The sequence below is a fragment of the Patiria miniata genome, unplaced genomic scaffold (assembly GCF_015706575.1).
Source record: "Patiria miniata isolate m_02_andy unplaced genomic scaffold, ASM1570657v1 HiC_scaffold_13, whole genome shotgun sequence".
Lineage (NCBI taxonomy): Eukaryota > Metazoa > Echinodermata > Asteroidea > Valvatida > Asterinidae > Patiria > Patiria miniata.
Genome location: NW_024037051.1, coordinates 11,167,730 through 11,191,170, shown reverse-complemented (window position 1 = coordinate 11,191,170; position 23,441 = coordinate 11,167,730). Strand labels below are relative to the sequence as shown.

General features: G+C 40.5%; 1 protein-coding gene across 1 annotated transcript; it reads right to left on the bottom strand.

The window, feature by feature from the left end:
• Positions 1-425: 425 nt before the first annotated feature.
• On the bottom strand, positions 426-22,931 carry LOC119721272 (WW domain-containing adapter protein with coiled-coil-like). The gene is made up of 12 exons (XM_038191262.1): positions 22,769-22,931; positions 22,482-22,515; positions 17,456-17,705; positions 15,854-15,939; positions 15,111-15,226; positions 14,256-14,350; positions 13,499-13,999; positions 12,205-12,414; positions 11,162-11,540; positions 10,448-10,616; positions 9,071-9,198; positions 426-6,011 (listed from the first exon to the last, which is right to left on the bottom strand). The coding sequence occupies exons 1-12, from the start codon at positions 22,807-22,809 to the stop codon at positions 5,942-5,944; spliced, it is 2,079 nt and encodes a 692-aa protein (XP_038047190.1). The 5' UTR covers positions 22,810-22,931; the 3' UTR covers positions 426-5,941.
• Between the last annotated feature and the right edge of the window lie 510 nt (positions 22,932-23,441).

Sequence of the window (23,441 nt, the reverse complement as noted above, 5' to 3'; positions counted from 1 at the left end):
GCGCCCTTTGAAAAATACATGTGCAGTGCTAAAACATATAACACTGATTCTGAAGGGTTATAGCCAGAAACTACAAGCATAACTGCACATTGTAAATTTGGTTTATTAAACAAAATTGACCAAAGGAAATTACCCAGAAGCGTATTTCTCTGCAACAAAATAAAACATCCCCACAACACACCGGATTGGACTGGCATGAGCGACGAGTGGGCGATTTGTATTTTGGGATAAATATGATAGCACTGCCCAGTTGACAAGTGACAGTCAGTGAGTCAGTCAGTATGATAGGTGCAAAGTGGACACTAGGCTAGCTGACCAGCCAAACATTAATAAATAAAATGACAGACCATCCGAATATAAAACTGGTTGCACAATACATGTATTAAAATGAAGTCATCACTCAATAAGACAACAAAGCAAAGGTCTTAATGAATTTCATAATTACAGTTTTATTTTGTTTTCATGTCGGAGGCGGCTTGATTTATACATAACAAATGGCAAACAAAGAACCTATATAAAAGAGAAATTCTTTATGCTAGCTACAAAACAACTGCCATTTTCCCCCCATATCGTTCTCTCTTCAGATTTCCACTGAAGATAGCTGGGGACCTAGATAACCCCACAGGAAAAAAAACAACATTATCATGTAACTCATGTTGATGTATTACATTCCCACATCAACTACACATTATATTTGTTACGCTGGAAAACTTACACACGATCAGATATTGTTCTACCTGCATGATTGCTTGCAGTCTGTTTAGACAGTGTTTGCAAGCATCCATGCTTAAACTATTCCAATGCGCTACCCATACTTAATTTTCCTGACCACAATTACCTGTAATTATTTTGGCATGATAAATTTTAACAAAAGGTTGCACATGACATCGTGTAGCCCAGCAATAATACTAACCAGGAACAAAATGAAAACAAAAAAGAAAACAAAACAATTTTAAAGCCATCTTAAACATCATACAAAAGAAATTTCAATTCTGAACCACTTTGGTTTTTCTGGCTTTCCAATGTCATTCAAATTGACAAGCGATCGAGCCAGATTAACCAAAATTTTATCTTTATTTAGTTTTGCGAAATTGCCACGCAACAATTAGCTATTTTTTTTCAGAGGTCTTGCCCCTGTTTTACCACCACTTTATGGTGAAATTAAGTATTGAAGAAAATATTTTGATGTGGCAAAAAATCATGTGTGTAAACATCACCTTGTGAAACAACAGCTGACAATTAAATATACTATTTTTGGGATAAAATCTGTCTGTTTGGATAGGAAAAATACAACACAAAGTAAGTGCCAACAAATCTGATCAAAAATGAGGTAGAACCTCTTCAACATAAATCTCTGTGATTTATCTATATTTACCCCCCTCCCCATCCACCCCACCCCCCCCCCCCCCCAAAAAAAAATTGTTCCCTAAGTTTTATTATATTATGACAGCCAACAAATGTTTCTACTGCACACAATATACATAACTTTCCATGTGAAATGATAGTGTAAAAGTTGTACATTGATAAATTGGACACAAGTGTGCGAAGTGTGCTGTGGGAAAAACTGGATTTTTTTGGGGGGGGGGTGGGGAGGAAAGGGGGGGGTGTAGTGACTATTTTTGATTAGTCCTCATGTGACAACCCTTTTTGATAAGTTAATAATTAGATCTAAGGCTGTATGGTTGCGAATGAATATGCATTCCCTTACTGTTTATCAACTAAATGCACTGATCAGCTTCAAAACTGAAGCCTGTATTTTTACTTTGCCAAAAGTAAACTGAAATAGAGTAAACTAGGAAGCTAGTGGACAATGTATGTGAAACTGAGTACATGTACATGTATGTTGCTTGACTATATCTGTGAGACTGACGGTTGGTTGGAATAATATCGCTGCCGCAATGCTTGTGGTGTCTCACAATTAACAGTGATCACATAATAGATTCATGTACAGAAACATGTAAGTGCTTAAAACCTGCCTTGCAAACGATACTTATTTTTACTTAACTCCTTTTCACAGGGGGGCTTTAATTTATCACATTTGCATATAAGTATACTCAAGTTCAACAACTGCTCAACTGAAGCACAAACCAAAACTTCCATTATTTTTTTTACAAAGATCATAAAATTTGGGTTTACATTTTAAAATTGTTTTGGTACTAACTGAACATGGCGAGAGTGCACACATTCAGAAGCAGTGAGAGTATTTTCTTCAAAATACAAAGCACAAAATATGTATACCGAACAGCGAGTACAGGATTTCTTTGCTAATAAAAGCCAACAACGTCTTGCGTTAAGCTGGTACAGTAAGCTTGGGTGTACTAGGTGTGTTTTTTTTGTATATTCACAGAAAACAAGAAGTAACTCTGGCCAGTTCTGCCACTGTAGTATTATTTGTTTCTCCCAGGATTTGCATAAGCCAATTGCTTACAACAGTCTCAGTATTTGCAGTGCTGGATTTTGTTTTACTAAGCAATTTTATAACTCAAGCCATACGCATGGTGCTCTGCAATACTTCCCCCCATTAGGTACTGCACCACACACTTCACATTGGAATTCCAAACAATTCTTAAATGTGCAGCTTGAGAGAAGTTTTTAATGTTATGGGAGGCCAATAGATTAGTAATTTGATCTTAAAACTGAAAACGCTACTCGTTCACTTTACCAGAAATGTTCAAAGTGTGATTCATGTACCCAAATTAAAAAAATAACATAAATTTAAATTAAAATTTATTTCACAGGACAAATGTTATTGGAGAACACAAAATGAGTCTGACAAACTTTTCTGATTGTATTTTGTTGCTACAGTTGTATATGTAACAAAATGAGCATACTCAGGTTTTCATTTTGACATATTTTGACTTATTGATGAATATGTATCGACATGTTGTCGGTAAAAACCCTTCTACACTCCGCATTGCTACATTTTGTTAAAGTGTCTAAAATTCAAGTAGCTCTAGTGACCCCGACTCAAATGCCATTGGCAAAAAAAAAAAACCAAGACTCTTCGTAACAAGGTTTGCAAATAGAGGTTCCTTATAAACATTTTAATGTTTTAGTTTGTTAGTGTTTGGTTGTACATGTACATGTAACTGAAATGGAAAAAAAAACATAACAGCATAACATCATGGTGGTGTCCAATTTGCGCTGAAAAAAAAAATGAAATCGTACAAATGTAGTCCACTTTATGCATTACTTTCAAAGTATTTCTGATAGCGTTTTTTTGCCATCTATCGCCATGTACATGTAAGTATAATGACAGCTGGGCTCTACTTTCCTAAATCCAACAAAATCCTTCAAAAACCTACAGTTGGCTTTGAAGGGTCTGGATTTGAAAGATACAGGCATACTCAGCAAATGGCTTACAGTTTGAGATCCTGGGCCCAATACAGCCTACGCAGCAGCAAAGAGATTTGGCAGATATCACTAAAATCAGTTTTTAAAAGGTCCTGCCGCTTTGAAAAATGTGAATAACACCACAGAGGTTTTTTTCGTTAAGCAGCAAAGATATGAGTACAATTTTAATTTCTGTTTAGACCCAAGGAAAGTATACACTCAAACTTTGTCAGTAAGCCATAGAGATGCCGTATCACTCCCTTTTCAATGACATGTTTTTGTAAGAGGTAATATGAAAGTGTGAGAAGTGAGCTGCACTGGTCAGATTAATGGTCCCACCATTGATTCACAAGATGCACACACAAAAAAAAAACACCAAACAAAACTCAACATTGAGCTCAATAGAATGTGAAAGATGACAAGCTACCCCCTTTTTTCTACAGGAATTGCCATTGTATGGGAAACAATATTGTCATGCACCCCCCCCCCCCTCCAAAGGAAATGACACCTTAAGTACATGTGGAAAGTACATCCTTATGACGGCATATTATTGGATGTTTGTTATGTCTACAATGCAACACACATTAATGCAGCCTCACCGTGGGTATGCAAATTCAACAATCAATCACTGAAACGAGAATGTGCCTCAACTTCACTTTAAACATTCTCATCAAAAGATCGATCAATTAAGCCCTGCCTAATGACGCCTTGACCAATTACAGCCGATCCGACGTGTGTGGACTAAAGTCCGACATGTAAGCTCGTGCGTAGGACGCGCAGAGCTGGAACATGCAAAATGGCGTGCTATTGCCCACGTGTGTAGTGGGTGGGGCTTAACCCTATCCCCCGACAGGTTTTCTCTAGGCACCATGCCAAATGCAACAAAATGCAACTTGGCTGAAATAGAACCCTGCTAAACGCAACAAATTGCAACAGTGGACTCTGTTGCATTGTGCAGTGAACCCAGTGCATACCAGCCTTGGCACCAAGCAGTTACCCTGCTAAATGCAACCAAATGCAACAGTGGATTCTGTTGTATTGCTTTGGCACTATGAGCAGTTACCCTGCTAAATGCAACAAGATGCAACACAACATATGGACTTGAATTGGCTGCTAAATGCAACAGTATGCAAAAATTTTGGTTGCTTTCTGTTGCATTTAGCAGGGTTACGATGAATGGGTATTTTGCCCAGCAAAACCAATAACAATTTTCATGGAAATTTAAAGTATACAAAATATTTGCGGAGTAGCTACGTGAATTTGATGCAAGTGCTGCATTGAATAATGCCAAAAAATTGAATAAGTCATGTCACATGCATATCTTTCTAAAACAGGTTTTTTTTTTTTGGCAATTGGCCTGATTGCGCTTAACCACTTTTTTGTTCTCTGCGTAAATGTTGTTGCAAACTAAAGAAGTAAATTGTGCTTGGTTAATGACGGAGAACTGTAGAGACAAGAGGGTCTAGAATGTGGAAGGGGAATCAATAAATTTTACACCTAATTTGGTGAAACACTTGTTCACATACATCGGAACAAGACAAAATAAGAACACAAAAAATATTACGCCACCAACTATCAGGTAAAAAAAGAATAAACAAAACAAAAATAGAATTAACACTATAATTACTATAAATTGCTTACTGTACCTACTTAACAAAATGTCAAGCGTGGATGTGGCGTAATAACGGAAATGGTGACAGGCAAGGCAGAATACTCATCGCGGACTGCACAAAAGAATGTGCACAACCAAAGCCCGTATCTAGTGCTTGCTGTACATATTGTTAATACAGTTTATGATAAGGGCAGTGTGGCACAGTAATTGTGGAATGGCCCATCCCAGCCTGTCGATCAAACAGTGTCCATTGACCAATCAGATCATGACTATAGGTCAGGTGACCACAGAAATGAACACAAACTAACAGTGGGCGGGGCTTAAGGCCAAATCCAGAACAGTCCATTTATTGTTACAGGGGCTACATTTTGTGGACCTGCTTAACAGTTACCAGAAAAAGCTAACGCCAACTGAAGCAAAACAAGACAAGGCAGTCTAGTAAAGCAAGTCCAGGTCACAAAAAAATGTATTCAATGGACTCAGAATGGCTATTCAGATTTGGCCCATCATTGGCGTTACAGGGTAATCCTATATGACAGCACTGCCCGGCTGTCTAGTGACAGTCAGTCAATGAGTCAGATGGGTACAAAGAGAACACTAGGATGGGACCAGCAAAGACTGTCAGTACTTCCAATAATCATAAGCTGAATTTGAACATTACATTTTCAGCCATGCAACTGGGAATATAGAAAAAAATGAGGAAACAAGACTTTGTACAGTATTTTTCAATTTTTAATGGCATTCATGAGAAGTAAAAAAAATTGAGGAAATCAGCGGATCCGAGGAATAGCTGCATGCCTGCACTGTGTAACTTATTCTTGCCTAGATCCGAGCACTCTGCCTTACCGGTCACCAGACTCAGTATACTCTCACAGTAATACCTGTTATGTGTGGCTGCCTTAGTATTTCCTTCCAACATTTTTTTTTCATGTTCTATATACCGGTAGTTATATACAATCACCTAGCAGACACGAGCAGCTGCTATGGGGGCTAATACTACGTCATGTAGGCGTTCTCGTTCCGTAGTTTCTCTAAGTCCTTTGCTTGCTGTCGTAGAAATAATATTCTGAAAAAAAAATAATAAAAAACTGGAGTCAAACTAAGTTTTATCACTTGAATGACGGAATGAACTTAATCTTATCTTGGAGCTGAAGGTATAATTTCACTACATCATTTTACGATTGCTGAGCTTTGCAGAATCTGTTCTGATAGTTTTGGGGTTTGCAAATTCGTGCCTGCACTTGTCACAAAATTCCCAAAGAGCTTATTAAAATAATATATGGAACAGGTAGCAGAATGGCTCGTATTTTGAGGAGAAATTTGAGCTAATATTGCTCATGGACGCTCTCAAATTATGTGCGAAAGTGGATTTCAACAAAAATGTGGCATTTGACAAGCAACAAATTAAATCTGATCATGATAACGTGGAAGTTTTTCATCAGCACCCGATTTTATCAAACTCTTCGTATCCCTACGATGCGTTGCAGCTGCGACGCGTCCTGCGATCCATTTCACAAAACACGTCGTAAGTGCGAAGGTGTATTTATAGCACAACTCAGTGACTGTTTTATGTCTTTAGTCAGCCTACAGTAAATAGTCATCTGATATTCAACAAAGCGTCGTCGGATCTCCGCCCTAAATTTGTTAAATCGTCAAATAAAATGGCGGCCGTGTGATGCAATTTTAAAGGAAAAAAAGAAAAGGACTCTTCTTATTTTGCGATGACCACTAGACACGTCATAACTTGCGACATGTTTTAAGCCGTTGTCAAGGAACTTACGACGCGTTCAACACATTGCAAGTTTCGTGAAATGGACTGTACGATGCATCGCGAGTTGCGATGTGTTACACGTTGTAACCCGAGTTGCGATGCGTCGCATCATTTAGTGAAATCGGGTGCAGCTCCTTGAGACTGTCCACATTTGTTGAATGTGGGCCTTTCCACACTAAAGGTGTACAAAAGTGTGACATGGGATTGGGAAATGAAGCAGAATAATAATATCAAGTTGTTAGTCCTCTTTTCCACTTGTACATTCCCACCCCATTGTTGAGGATTGTGCTTTTAAAGAATTTAACACTTTCCAGGCAAATGTAACAAGATATTTATGCTCACAGTTCTACGTACGTAACATGGACAGAAAGTTTGTTAATATTGACAGAAAGTTATAATTAAAATAAATGTCTGTATCAAATATTGTGCCTTTTCATTCTTATCCCTACAGCCTTGTTACCTGTAAAAACCTAGACAGTTAACTGTATATTTCAGATGTCACAGGGTATTATGTGCAGAATATTACGTACGTAACATGGACAGAAAATGTCACAGCATTTCTGTCCACGTTACGTACGTTACCTCTAAGTGTCTTAAAGACCAACACTATTGTGTTCATTGTGGCTGTTTGCACTCCTTAATGGGTTATAAATATCAATGAGATGACATTTGGGTGAATTCATGCACATGATAATTGGCATCTTGTCAATTTGTAGCAAAAATTCTGTTTTTTTGCTACGTACATAGTTTTTATGATGACCCCTGCAATTTCAAAAGTACAAAGAAGGTTTTCTATATTATATGTACACATGCTCAGGTTTCAGAAATGCGCAGGAAACATCTGAACAAAATATCTTGCTTTGCTGTACCCTTCAGTGTCGCCCTCTCAAATCCAAAATTTGCAGTCAATTGTACCCCGTTAGTGTGGAAATACTCATATTTGAATTGAAAAAATGCTACTCGGATATTTGTTTGGTGATAAATATATTCACTATTCCGTATATTCTACGGCTGCCATTTTCGAATAATTTAGTATTCGATTACTCAAAACTGTGTGTGACCGGAAATTTGGATATTCGAAACTGCCAGCTGCAACTGCATGCCAGGCCAGTCAGACGTTGCTTGCAGAGCACGCCAGTTAAAATTTGCATGTGGCGATCGATACGGAGAGTTTTTCAGTATTGTTGATGTACCCTAACGTGGCGTGGCCCCTAACGTGGCGCACTTTGATTTTTCGCCTGTGGCGCCCAGCTAGAGCAAAAGTTTTAACTGAAATTTCACAGAAAGTTAACGAAGAGGTTTTGCAACACTACACGAAGAAATTTGGGTACGCTTCGAAGTGGGCCATGTTAGGGAACACGACTATAACTATTTTATAACCGTCAAGGGCTTTAACCTGCTAAAAGGATGGAAACAATGAATCGCCGTCGACAAATATGTTACCGTTAACAAAAAAAGTGGCACCTGACAATAAAACGCCGTACCTTTATGATAAAGTAACATAATAATTATAATAATCGTAGTGCTTATATTGCGCTTTCCATCTTATCAACAAGCTCAAAGTGCTTTAGTGAAGTCCAAAATATCGTCAGTTAACATCACAGTCATGTGCGAATGTATATATTTTTTCCCCCGAATATTCAAAGCGGCAAAAAGCTATTTGAATATTCGGTTGATGATCGCAGTATATTCGGGGCAGCCCTGGTATATTCGGCACAACGCTACACACATGTTTGATGAAAGTGGTCAGCCTTCTAGACTAGTAAGATGTTACATCAATTTTCAGCAGTGTTTTTTTCTTTTAGTCCTTGACTATGAAAAGTGAAGTCTAAAATATTGTAAGTTATATTTTTCATATATCGTATAGAAAGTATAGCCTCATATATAAAGGAGAGTACAACCTCAATTTGGGCGATTCACAATGCAGTGCCCCACCAAGAGTTTGCCATGGAGAGTCCATTTTTCAAGTTAACGGTCGACAAAACATGGCCCATTTGAATGAGTGTCAGTAGACAACTTGAGCAAATTTGTTATAGATTGGGGCATAGCGTTCTGCCGCCTTACAAAAAAACACCATATTGATAAAACGAAAAGAAAGGGGCAAACACATACTCACATCATATGCTTGCAAAGCTACTGACCGGAAAAACTAACAAGTTCAAATATCCCACGCTGCGAAATTGTCGACCATCTCCCACAATGCACTGGGGAAAAATGAACTCTTCGTGGCAAACTTTTGGTGCCGCACTGCATTGTGAATCGCCCAAATTAAGACCGCATTAAGTAATATTTTATCAGATATTATACACATGAATATAATAGCAACAAACATTATTAAGGACGAAAGCATGTACCTCTGTTCTTGTAATGTAGCTTGTATCTCGGATACCCTGACGAGTGACCGTGCAAACTTCAGATCTGCTGAAACCTTAGCGCAGAGTTCTGCACCAAGCGTGTGGGACTCCTCAAATAACCTTTGGGCCTGCAACAATTAATAGATGATTCATTTAAAATGACATATTCCAAGTCTTCTCTCAATAGACCTTATTCACGATGAAGCCGTTTTTTGATGATGTTCTCTGAATTTTATTTACACAAACGCGATTGTCACGTGATTTTGTCGCGCCATCATGTCGCTCGTACTTATATACATGTACAAATCAATTTACATTTACGCGACAAAGTCCTGCGACTTAGTGTGCTAATAATTTCAAAATCGTGCATGTATCGCATATTTGCTCGTCACACACGCGCATGTGCGACCTTGCCGCGCGACATAGTCATTGCGAAAAAAATCGTGCATGTGTAAATAGGCCTTGTAAACAGTTGAATGAGATGCGTTCCAAGCCTCACTTTCAATGGTTTTTAAATGTGGCTTAAAACATTAGCGTATCATTAATCACAAATTTTTAATCACTCATCAGAGCAGACTGGTATTAACTTGTAATTAACTTTGTTTTATTACTTTCAATTCTATTCGCATGTTCCAAAAAGATTTTACACCTCGCTTTCAAATCAATATGGCCGACTTGTGAATAAAGCCTATGGGCCACTCAAATTTATGATGAGACTTAAAGGTACAGTCCATCATTAGTAATTTCTGCATTTTGTCCGTTTGAAGCAACAAAAGTGCTCAAAATCTAAAGAAGGGTGCTGAACAATTAACCTGATGAAGTTTCAGCTCAGCTTCAGCTGTATATTCCGAGAAAAACAGCATTCTAGGATCTTGATTTCAAATCAAAAGTTGCTGAATGATGTTTTGAATTGGGCCTGAATTCAGCGTCCGAGACGCATTCTCACTGAGCCGATTGAAGCTACGCGATGTCGTGCACCGATGCGATGAATGATAGCAACCGCGCGCAAGTGTGCTTTGTGCCAAAGGTTGCCTCGCTTCGCCGAATAAAAAACGAACTACTAACGGAATTTCCAACGGTGGGTCTTAAGACGCTCCGTTGGAAAGGCCTTCTTTCGTTGATTTCCAAAATGACAGCTTGCCAGAAAGAATAATTTCACAGGGAGTTAAGTCTTCTTACTATCTTTCAACCAAGTATGTTTTTCAACAATAATTGCGTCAGTTACTTTTTGGACAGCTGCAAATGATGGACTGTAGCTTTAAGGTAGTCTAATTCACAAGTGACAGTGAGTCGGTCCGGCAAGTACAAAGAGGACTACAGACCGGCCCTCTAGAACCAGTGAAACTTATACCAGATGAAATGAGTATCTTGTCTTACTTGTCTGTCCATAAGCTCTGATGACCAGCCGGTCACATGCTTCGTTAAGGACTCGGTGTAACACAGCGCCAACGAGGGAGTGAGTGTTGCGACAGCAGGCTTCTGAGGTGTAGTGGGTAGGCTAGCCACTCCTGTGCCTGACTGACTCGATGTCTGGCTGGGTGTTGGACTAGCGAAGAACACAAATACACACAAACAATTAACAGGTTGGCCCTAGCACTCCCAGATTCTTGAGAATCAAACACGATGTATTTGAAGGATTTTGTAGGGTAGAAAAAGGTAAAGCCAATCAACTCGTGCAAATAATAATAATTGTGCTTAAATAGCGCTTTCCATCGTATCAACAATCTCAAAGAGCTTTACAATTGTAACCCCGTTCATGTTCCTGGCAGGGTTCGAACCCACGCACCTTTGTACATGAGTCAAACACCGTAACCACTGGACCATGGCGTTCATCCGATGTTAAAGTCTGTTTCTGAGATCAATGGGAGCTAGTTCCTTTGAACAATGCCACAGTTGTATCCTGCTGAAGTTGGTGACCACAGATTCTGAAGCAAATTTGCCTTGCGAATTTGACCTGATGGATCACGATACACTGAACAGGCTTCTGAGTTTTAAAAAGTGTTTGCATGTTGTTTACATTTAGCAAGGATACTTGCCAAAATACCCAAGAGGGTTAGCTTTTAGGAGAAAATGAAGTGAGATCATATTTACCTTGTTGAAATTGGACTTAGTTGTTTACTGTCGACAGTGGCTTCATTCTCCACGACTGGCTCCTCAGCATCTAGTTCCGGCGTTGGCTGTTCCTGCTTGACGTCTGCCGATGACACGCCGCTCAACTTGACCGGCGGGTGGGCCACCGATGTTGGGGTGGCCGAGCGCGAGTCCGGCTGCGGCCCTGGCTGCGACTGCGCGTTACAACTGCGGGACTGCGACTGGGAGTTACACCGGGATTGCGAGGGGTGCGAGGAAGGTTGCGGTTGGGCCAGCAGTGGGGTGGTGGAGGCCTGGTTGCGTGGAGATGGCTGTGAGACAGCCGGGGAGGACAGATCCGAGACAGACGCTACAGATACGGGAGAATGGTTGGACAGCCCTGCAATGACAAAAAAAACACAAGTTTAAAGCAAAATGTACATAATCTGAATCGCTTCAAGTTCAATGCTGCTTCACCGTTAACCCTGCCATCAACACCAGTGATTAAAGGCCAATTTTCAAACAATGACAGCTAGTCCCATTGTACAATGCCAAAGTTGTATCATGCTGCAGTTGGTGACCACAGACTCTTGAGAGATTTTGGCCTTGAAATTTTTGACCTGTTGGATCTTGCTACACTGGGCAGGCTTGTCATTTTGACAGGTGTTGCATGTGCTGCATTTAGCAGGGTTTCTAGCCAAAATACCCTGAAGGGAAAAAAGTCCTCCCTCTCTGGCTGGCGAACTCATCAAAGCCATCCCAGCAATCAAAATCAATCAAGTTACTGTTTTAACAGTTCAGAGCTCCCCGACTACATAAAGCAGGATTGACTGTCTGTGACTGTTAGTGTAACTTGATACATATGTTTAGATTGTTAGAGACTGATAAGCTACTTAATTTTGGCTGTTGATGGAATTTGACTAGTCACAGTGCCTGCATGACGTGTGATCACACTGCCTATAAGACATGTGGTATTGTATTGCAAATGGCAACCATGACAAAGATATTTGCAGAAAAAAAAGAAGAAGTTTTATAATATTCCAAATGTTCCTGGTGAAACTTACTTTCAAAAGCTTCGTCGACTCTGTCGCTATGGTGGTGAGGATGCCCGTGTCTGTCTAGTGACGGGGAGTGGGCGGGGAATAACTTCTGTGCTACGGGTGGGTGGAGACTTTGCTGGTTGAGCTGGTTGTTGTGGTGAGGCTTAGACAGGTGTGGAGAGGGCGTGGCCGTCGGCGTGCCTGGGGAGGGTGTGGTTCTCACGCGTGGGGATTCTGTGGCCAAAAGGACATGAATTAGCATGTGATATTAGGGAAAAATGCAAAATTAAACAGTCAGTAACTCGAGGTTGAACCCGACGTGCCATAGTTAAACCTCATAAAACCTCATGGTATACCTCAAGTTACCGCATGTTTATTTTGCGTTCTCTGCTTAGTTTTTCCTTCACAGTTGTAATGCTTTAAACCATTTCGGCTTTTATTATTGGTGTAATTTAGCATACGTCGAGTGGACATGCTGATGTACTCAAGCTGAGGTGTCTTGGAGGATGCTTTGACTCACAGATGCGTGAATTCCAATGTGCGTAATAATGATTTCGCAATAGGAGGTTTATCCCCGACTCTCTCGAGGTAAGTTTTTGTACTAAGCACAAGAATAACTTATTTTACCTGATTATTCGGTATTATTTTGATATCTTTATTGCCGATAGTAATTATTTAATCATATCAAAATATCTAACATTTCGTCAAAATATATCTCCCATTTGTGCTGTTACTTTGTGTAAAACGTTTGTTGTACAATGAAATAAAATTCGGTGGCAACTTGTGCTTGTGACTGAAAATAAAAACACCACAAAATGCGAAGTGGAAATGCTTTGTGTTCTGCGTTTGCTGGAATTGGCAGTCCCCCCCCCCCCCCCCCCCCCCCCCCCCCCGATGTAAAACCTAAAAAGAAACCACTTGTTCTGGACAAACTGTCAGTGCTGAGATTTGTTTAGAAACGTTTGGGCAATATGCTAGTGAAAACTTGAAAAATTGGGACTTTATATTTTTTTTTAATCTAGTGTCATCTTTATGGTTTTTAACTTTTTAATGGGGATAATCAAGAAATATCAATTATTGAAAATTCTGTTATCAATGGTGATTAGCGCGCACGCTGTACACACACTTCAGCACTTATCCTATTGCATGTGCCTGCAGTATGAATAGCGCACGCATCTTAGAATGGCACGATATGCGGAATACAATGTGCACTGTGCTACTTGGGATTATATCACCATGTTGTCATGGATCAACCAATCAGATTTGAGGACTCAAGTTTGTTGACGATAAAAACCGATTGTGTGCATAATGATCTCACCTGTACGATCTCTATCAGTCTTTGAGTAGGACACAAGTGGTTTAAGTCGGCCATAAATATCAGTGGCCAGAGAAAGTCCACCACCAGCACTGCTACTGTTACCTCCGCTACTAGCAGAGCTACCGCTGCGGGCTTTATCATTAACATTAGAGTGTTCCCTGTGATGAGGGTAGTCCATCTCATGTCTCCTATCGCGCTCAGTCCGCACTCCTTCGTTCTGACTCCTGGACAGGGAGCTGTAAGGAGTTTGGTTAGACTGCGAGGGCCGCTTCTGCGACTGAGTGCTGTTGGAGCTGTACGCACGGGAGAGCGTGGCCGCACTGGTTGTCGCGGGTCTGTCCTGGGGTCTGAGGACGGGTCTCTCCTGGGGTTTGCTCTGGGGCCGGTCCTGGGGTCGGCCGGAGGGTCTGTCTGGGTATCTATTGGTAGCCTGGTGCTGGTGAGGAGAAGGGGTGGGTTTCTCATGGGACGACTCAATGGAATGCTTGTTGTTGGCATCACCTGTAATACAAATCAGATTGCAGTCCATTGACACCTGAATTCAAGAAATTCACAGTTGCCCGCAGTGTACCACCAAAACTAGACGTCAATTTTTGGCAACAAGGATTCAGCAAATTTGACGGTTTTTTTGGACACACAATAAGTTAGATTTGTTTTGTAGTACAGTCTGTTTCCTCTGTGCAACAATACAAATGTGTCAATCCTTTATCATTTGAGTTGTCAATGTATCAAGCAAATTACAGTAAACAAAACTTACTTTTTGAAGGTGTTGCATCTCCACTCTGAGCTGGTCTCGGCGACTCCTTGGCCACTGGTCTCTCTTTAGAGCCAAGAGCTCGCTGAAGTTTCTCTCTGTTAGGTACATAAGTAAAAAAAAAAATAATAACGAAATTGTGCTTTGATTTCAAGTTAGTGTTTAAATACTTGCACTTAATTATCTGAGTGAGCATGGGGGAAAGGTGGATGGGAAAGGGTGGATGGGGGAAGGGCTGATGAGGGAAAAGGTGAAGGGCGGATGGGGGAAAGGTGAAAGGCAGATGGGGTAAGGGTGGATGAGGGAAGGGCGGATGAGGGAAAAGGTGAAGGGCGGATGGGGAAAGGGTGGATGGGGGAAGGGAGGGAAAAGGTGAAGGGTGGATGAGGGAAAAGGTGAAGGGTGGACGGGGGAAAGGTAAAAGGCAGATGGGATAAGGGCGGATGGGGGAAGGGAGGATGGGGGACAGGTGGATGGGGGAAGGGCGGATGGGAGAAAGGTGAAAGGTGGATGGGGTAAGGGCAGATTGGGGACAGGTGGATGGGGGAAGGGCGAATGAGGGAAAGGTGAAATGTAGATGGGGGAAGGGCGGACGGGGAAGGGCGGACGGGGGAAGGGCGGATGGGGAACAGGTGGATTGGGGAAGGGGATGGGGGAAGGGGAGATGGGGGAAGGGGAGATGGGGGAAGGGGAGATGGGGGAAGGGTGGATGGGGGATGGGAGAAAGGGCAGATGGGGACAGGTAGATGGGGGACAGTTGGATGGGGAAGGGCAGATGGAGGAAGGGTGAATGGGGATGGGGTTGAGGATCGGGGAAGGGGGGGGGTGGGGAGAGGACACCAATTTCTGCTGTCTCACCTCTCCATCCATTCCTTTGGCTTTTCCCACTGGGACACTTCCGTCCTGCAGTTGTAATAATACTTCTTCCCTGATGAGCTGGTGTGCTCTGTCCATTCTCCTGCCTTTGCCAAGATCTGCAGCATACAGAAACACACCAAAAAGAGTTCATACAAAGTGAGAAAATGACCCATGCCTACACGGGGTGTGGCAGCTATACACTCCTAGGAATTCCAAGCTTATCTTCTGATAAGCAAATGAGTGGCCAAAATCATTCAATAGAGATTTTTTTTTTGCTGATTAGGGTTGTGACCTGAAATGTGTTCAATATGCACAGTAGATAAGAGCATGCAAGTTCATGTTCATTTTTGTATGACGTCTTGGTACCAAACACCAACTTGTCAAAGACTTCAGTGTTCGTCTTTACACAAAAATAATTTGCATGAGTTATTGACTAGAAGTTGAGGTCTCAATTTTGTTGTTTTATTATGGTCATTAATTTGCAAAATTTTGCCATGGTGATATTCTTCAGTATATTTTTTTTCACAGACCTTTACTGCCGATGACTCAAAAGGCCCAGTCAGGAAACAAAATGTATCTTAGAAATAGGATGTCAACTCCTAAACGATGCGTCTACAAACAAAGTCATACATCCCTTAAAATCTCAGGGTTTTTTTGAGGGGGGTGGGGAGGGAGAGGGGGTGTTTTTTGGGGCAAAAATTACAAAGAGGAGTGTTTTAAGAGATGAACAAAAGCATGCTCACCGTTTTGATGTGCCTCTCGTGATCTGTGACGTGGGAGTTGGTTCCATGGTGATTGACTGCATTTTCTGCTGGTGAACTACCAAGTGCTGTAAAGAGTGAAACCATGGAAAAATGACACAGGGACATTTTTTTTTATTATTTCTTAACAATCCCCATCTAATCTAACTCCAACACCAGAGTCTGTTGGAGTGAGTACTGCGCTGGTAAACTGATTGTGCTTTACATGGGGTCAGGCATACCACCATTATCAGAGTCCAACAGTTTGGGTGTAGAGTCACCATATGGTCTTGGAATCTGCAGGAGTGAGGATGGTTCATAGTAAATCACTCAAGGGGGTTAGGGCTTAAGTGACTTGTATTGCATTGTTTCCCCATATATTGAATAGGTTTGGTTGTGTGCAATTAATTAAGCTATGTACAATCTGTTTCTTTACAGCATTGCTTGATGTTCGCCGGGTTTGATGTTTGACTCGTGTGTAACTAGAATCGGCTATCACAGCACGTGAATTCCTCAAAGAAATAAATTACAAAGGCAATGCTGGGACTTTGCATTAACTTCTTGAGCACGGTGAGCCAATATGTTAGGTTGAAATGGCACCTGCTGTAGCTGCGACAATTTACCGGCTAGATGTCAATTATGTACTGTTCATCCTTATCCCTAACCTCGCAGGTATATCTTATTGAAAGGTTCCCGAATGCCAACTCGAGCATTGTGCAGTAAACCCACCAGTCTTCGTTTTCACACAAATTGGGACATCAAACATGGAAGTGCATTACTGTCCTAAAACCGGACAAAACTAGCTCTTCATTGAAAAGGACTCCTCAAATCCTTAGCTATATAGTACTTGGCATTTTGACTTGATCAATGTACCAGTAACGCAGCAATCCTCGTTTCACTTGCATTATTGTGGAACTTTCTTAATTCCTCCAAACAAGTCCGAAGTATGAAAATTCAATGAATACATTCTTCACACTTAACCTTTTAAAGGGGCATGAAGGCATTTGTACAGTGGTAGCAACTGGTTTTCTGCCTTCCTCAATCCCACAAAATCTTCCAAACTTCCTTATGGATTTTGAAGAATTTGAGGTACATGTTATAGGTTTAGAGGGCATTTTAAGTCAGTTCCATGTAGATTATGTTATCATAAAAACAATGAAGTGAATATTTAACCCTAACTCCCTAGGCCTTTTTGCTAGGATGTAGCCTCAATCCTGCAAAATCCTCCAATTGGCCTCATGGAAAATAACATATAGCCTCAATCCTGCAAATTCCTTCTTGAACATTGTCAGTGGAGGGGCGACCACTGCCTGAATCCTGCAAAATCCTGCGGCAGTGACGGTCAATATGTTGAGGCTTGGCCAGTGACATACATGTAGTGGAGCAGTACGGAGGATTTCAAGCATAACCCAACACAGCAAAAACAACACAAGGTCCGGCCCAAGACTTTGACAAAGTGCATCCTATAAAATCACTAACGCACTTTTGCCATGTAACCTCAATCCTCCAAATTCCTCCACTTTGGCAAAGACGATTTTAAAGAATTCAGGGCGGTTAGAGTTAAAAAAAGAGTAATATTTTTCAAAAGTGGACTTTGGCACTCACATTTTTGTTTCTCCCTCTGCCGCTGCAAGTAGGACTCTTTACTCCGATACGTACGAGGGCTACTCCGATCGTTGGACTGCCTTGAGGCCGGGCTGGTCGTGGGCCGCTGGTTGGGCGAGTCCTTGTTGGCGAGTTGCAGTCGGTCTCGATGGTCAGCATGGTCAGTGTGGTCAGTGGGCCGGCTGGACATGGAGCCCTGGTTGCTGTCACTTTTCCCACTGTGACCCTTGGCGGGATATCTGTCCACAGTCTAGGGGTTTCCAACAAAGAGGATTAAGAAAACAAATGAAGTTTAGTGGCAAACTCAAAGTTTTGAAAGTTGTGTTCTCCATCCTATTTTCGAGTTTCATCTGCAAAGCTGATCTGTCTGTGCCCAAAACAAACCCCCTCTTTTAAAGGGATTCCACACGTTCAAAAATATGTTCTTTTTTTTTAATGAAGTTTTGTTGTGTATTATTACTATAAATATCTTTCCCAACTGTATTACTACAGATGGGCAATTCCAGCGTTATGAAAGGAAGTGTAATGTCCGTGACAAAGCCAATTAACCATATCTATTTAATGATTCAAGATGAAGATTCGAGAAATGATGCAAAACTCCTTCTGTGTAATCTCAATGACCATTACCAGATGATGGATCTGTAAGATTTGAAAAATACATTTTTAGGTTTATTCACCGAGCTCTGAAAATGTCATGGACATTAAAATAACACTGGAATAGCCCAGATACATCTTGCTAAAGGCTGATAAACACTTCGCGTGAATGCGAATGTACAGCAAATTTGAAGGTTCCGAAATGGTCGCTGTGAAATTCACTGGCACTGAAATTTGTTCAACTTTTGCTGATTCAGGTAAACTTCATGTGATGTCACAAATTTGCACCAAGCATGAACCAGCCTTGCATTGCAATACTGCAAAGTTTAATAACTGCATAATCATTTTTAATTGCATGATTATGCAGTAGCCTGTTTTTGGCTGTTCACAGGGAATTGAAGTGATTTTTTTGTATGTACTTGAATTGTTAACAGGTTTGATAAAATGCCAAAGATGAAATCATCACCCAGACATTTCTCAAGTGTGGAAAACATGCTGATCATCTTAAAAGCTGCAACATGCCATTTTTCTAATTAAAATAAAAACAGGAAGTGTTCACTGCTTCCTCACATGACAAAGAGGATCAGGAAACACTGTGTGTACATTTCAATCATTGAAGCAATACTGGAAAAAACTTGTACAAGTTAAAAAAGGAAGACGATTCTTTAACACAAATACACTGAAATGTATCATACTTACATAAACAACATGTTTAACAATCCACTTAACACACTCCAAAGGTTTCTTCAAGCTATATGTACATGTATGCAATTTCAATCCTTTCATCCACATGATAACCAATATAAGCATACATATAATTCCGAACTCAATTGACTTTTTTGCTAGAATCTTTCTGAATCCTCCAAAATCCTCCACTGTGAAGGAGTCTAATAGAACATTCTTTGTACAGTACTTTGAAAGGTAAGGACAACCAGGTCCATGTAGAGTAATGGTGGCTTGGGTTTGCCATCTCCAATCCTCCAACATTCTCTAGAACCTCCTGTGTTAAAAGGTAGAGTTTATCACTTGCGCATTTTTTTTTTTGAAGCAACAAAAGTGTCCACAATTTAAAGAAGGATGCTTAACAACTAACCTGATAAAGTTTTAGCTCATTGGATGCAGAATATTCCAAGAAAACAATATTCTAGGATCTCGATTTCAATTCAACAGTGGCGAGTTGTGTTTTTGAATTGCGCACGAAATCAGCATCCGGGACATGCTCTCATTCAGCCAATTGCAACTCTGTGATGTCATCCACTGAACCGATGAAATATATCAACCACGTGTGTGTGTGCGCCATGTCAACGCTTGTGCACACCCATTCACGGCTTTGCCAAATTAAAAACCAACTACGAATGAAAATTTCCAAAGTTTTGACGCATCATTGGAAATGACATTCTTTTGTTGTTTTCCTCAAAATGACAGCATGCCAGAAAGAACAATTTCACAGGGAGTTTTGTGCAATTACTATCTTTAAAACCAACTATGCTTTCCAACACTAATTTTGTCAGTTGTGTATTGGATAGCTGCAAATGATGTACTCTACCTTTAAGAGGAAAACAAATCTGACTTGTTAAAGAGCACCGGGAGAGCAACTTTAACAGAAACGAACAATTTTTGAAATAGACAGTTCATTATTTAACCCAAACTCCATTTGTGATGCATCAAGCTAAATGAGTTGTTTGTAGACCCTGGTCATTTTTTTTTTTTTTACATATTTTTCATTTTCCTGTCCAATTTAACTTGACTAAACAGCTCAGCATAGCAAATACATGTACCACAGCTTTTTGTGATGTCAGTGAGTGAAATAGTGGCTAAATAGTGGCTAAATAGTGGCTCCATAAAAAGGAAGGAAAGAATGTTGCATCCTGACACCACTTTCTTCACCATATATTATCTCAATGAAGGTCAGTGATCACAAAAATGTGGAAAAGACATGAATCTGGGACTGAGAAACATAAATTTCCAATTTTGTTAGAAAATACTATAAAAATGCATGGAACTCTCCATACACTTTGAACGCAACCAAAGAAGTGGCGTCTGGATACAACATTCTTTCCACATGGAATCTGGATATTAGACGTCTCTGAATGCTAGGCCCTGCTACAACCACTGGAAAAACTCAATACAATTTGCATTTAGTGGCTCTTTTGCAACTGCATTTTTGGTTTAGAAACACAGGGAAATTAAGATGGAAAATAACAAGATGTCTACTTTCCATGTAAAAATTTTGTGGAAAAAAACCCAACTTTATTATGTTTTCCATGTGGGTGGCAGTGGGGCCCAGCATATGGACGTGGTCTAGTAAATGGACCTCTTTTATGGGCAAGCTAACTCACAAGGCTTAGGAAGTAATTTTCTATGCATAAGATGGAATTTGCGTTGGGGTGATGTAAATAAGTAATACCTCTTGCCCTTCACTGACATATAATAAATACTGTATACTCAGTGCGATACCTCCCGAGTGACAGTGAGAAAAAGAATCACTCGGTTGGGACTCAAACACACGGAGTATACAGTGTTTATACATGTACGTCAGTGAAGGGCAAAATCTAATATTAACCCCAATTCCCTAGGTCTTTTTGCTAGGATGTAGCCTCAATCCTGCAAAATCCTCCAATTGGCCCCTTGGAAAAATAGCACAGCCTCAATCCTGCAAATTCCTCCATTATTTCTTGAATTTGGTCCTGCAAAATCCTGCAGCAGTGACTGTCAATATGTTGAGGCTTAGCCAGTGACATTTTGGAGCAGTGCGGAGGATTTCAAGCATATAATCCAGGCCCATATTTATGCATGGCTGGGCAAAAACAGCACAAGGTCCGGCCCAAGACCTTGACAAAGTGCAGGAAAGATTTCCATATACGAAGTTCACTCAACACCCTGTGTACAAACCCTATGAGATTGGACTGAAAAATTCTAAGAGTTTTCTAAGAAAATGCTTGTATTTTCTCACTGCTCAAATTGACTTTGATGACATGAAATTGCTATCTGGGGGCTTGTTAGTCAATACAGAGGAAAATTAGTGAACTTCGTATATATGGAAATCTTTCCCAAAGTGCATCTTACGAAATCAGTAATGCACTTTTACCATGTAACCTCAATCCTCCAAATTCCTCCACTTTGGTAAAGAGGATTTTGAAGGATTCAGGGCGGTTAGGGTTAAGTTACTATGGATACATGTAGTTCTTGGTCTTTCCTCGAATTCCATCTCTGGTGACCGCAATTGAAGTCCTACCTGGAGCGGTGTTAGTGGGTCAATTGACTGTCTTAGCCTAGTGGAAATTCCTCCAACTCCCACTTGTAAGTTGTCGTCTCACAGCATTTCAGCTCATCCATGGAGAAAGATGAATGCCTGGATTAGGAGTAGCTGTGTGAAATTGTACTTTGAGGTGCACACACTTACTTTCAAAATTGGATTGTTCCACTTATAGCACAAGTGGATCCATAACAATTACACTGCAAGTCTGAGTTTATCAAGTTAAAAATTATTTTCAATTAATGATGGCCGAAAATTTTTGGCTCAGATTTTTTTCATTTTGATCACTTGACTTTCATACAAGCCATGGCAAACACATGCAGTGTGATTTTGTATGAATCCCTCGTCATTATGGTCACATTATAATTTGCTGTCAAGCTTTTGGTTGAAGTTTGACAACAGTTTATGAGCACCCTCAGGCGTCTCCATATTTACACCTGAAACTCGTTCACACCAGCTGTGAAAACAATTGAAGACATGATGTACTACATGTAGACATATTGAAGACGAAGTGCAATAATCACAACAGTGCGTTTAAGAGGTCTCAAACTGCTTGTACACATTTTTAAGGCAAACCACTACATACAAATCTGCAAACTGCATAGTTTCTTCATTGACTACGCCAGTAAAAAGTCATATTTGTAAGCAACTTTTCCCCTTTTCAGCAGCACCATTTAAGTGATGAAAAAAATCATTTCAAGTTTACTTTCAGGTCTGTCCCAATTTTTTTTAATTTTTTTTTTTATAATTTTAACTTTGTGAGATTTTCATGGTGCAGGATTAGGCCTATGTGGGAAAAGCCAAAGCAAACATGATTTTTGTCTCTTGCCATTAAGAAACATCTGCAGACAAACGTGATTGGACTTGGAGTGTACATATTTCACTCTTAATACAAGGCCCCTTTGAGACACAGTTTTGTGATGAGTGCACTTAATCTGGGGGAAAAACATAAACAACAATAATTGCTTCAATGATTTGAATGACACTTTTTTCTGCAATGCTTGATTTCCATGTCTACGATGGAAATGAAGCATGTGCAGCCGTAAGACGGAGTAGAGAAGACATGTGCGATGATCAGCAGATCTTCCATCTTGAAAAGCTCCTTGAGTGAGTTTTCTCATCATCGGTGAATGACGCAAAGTCTCATCATCCAATTGGTAGGCTTCTTTCACACACCTGGAAAGGATGGGCTTCGTTCCTGTCGTGGAACCTGCAGAAAGAAAACAAAAGAAGAAAATGCATGTTAAACCCTTTTCATGGATTCCTGGACATAAAATATCCATCTAGTAACACTGAGGGGGTTTGTTAGCAGGCTTAAGTGGCCATGGTAGCTGACACTTTCCCCAGGCGTAGATGTTCATGTGACAAACATGACCATTTGTCATTTGATTTGGACTGGCGGGTTGCACATCAGTCCAAGATAAGGAAGGTTCATTTTGAACGGAGAACTTGGCGACAATTACCCATCACTGAGTCTCGGATGTTTGCTTGCATGCATTACCATCAATGCTAGTGTGTGTGGAGTGAGCTAGATACCGAAAAAACCGTGGCCCGAAATCCGAAAATTCGATTTTTAGATCACTCCACAACACATTGCATTCCATTAGGTGGGGGAATCGCCATGATACATACGGGTACGTTGTGACCTCTCGGTGAAGTTCGGTAAAGGCCGATGGTTGCCGAATCGTGACATGGAAAATTTATCGGCTAAGTACACAGGGTGTCCATCATATTTTAACGTACTTCCTCTGCACGTATTCTCATTAAATGCACAAATATGTTCCCGATCTGACATAGGAAACTATCTTTGCATATTTACTGATATTGATTTACATTCTTTTATTGTAAGCTATTTGTGTAAAGTAAATTACTTTGTTACTTTTGTTTCGAAGCACCCCTATTCGAAAAATGCTACATCCCGGTGGCATTTACTATTCTCTTTTCAAGCTCAATTTGTACAGTATGGTGCTTGCGTCAACTGTAGAGCATGGCGCAAACCGTAGTTGACAATCATTAACCCTCTAAAAGAGACTAGCTAAAATGGTCCGATCTTTCCCGATAATTTCCGAATTCCTAACATCGAGTGGCCATCGGACTGGAGTTCCAGCAGAGTTCAGGCAAATCTGGCGTACTTTT

Coding starts and splice junctions, on each gene's coding strand:
- LOC119721272 (XM_038191262.1), bottom strand. CDS start 22,809: ATGGTAATGCATGCAAGCAAACATCCGAGACTCAGTGATGG. Junction 15,940..17,455: donor GCAGAGGGAGAAACAAAAAT/GTGAGTGCCAAA, acceptor CACTCTTTACAG/CACTTGGTAGTTCACCAGCA. Junction 6,012..9,070: donor GCTACATTACAAGAACAGAG/GTACATGCTTTC, acceptor TTTTTTTTTCAG/AATATTATTTCTACGACAGC.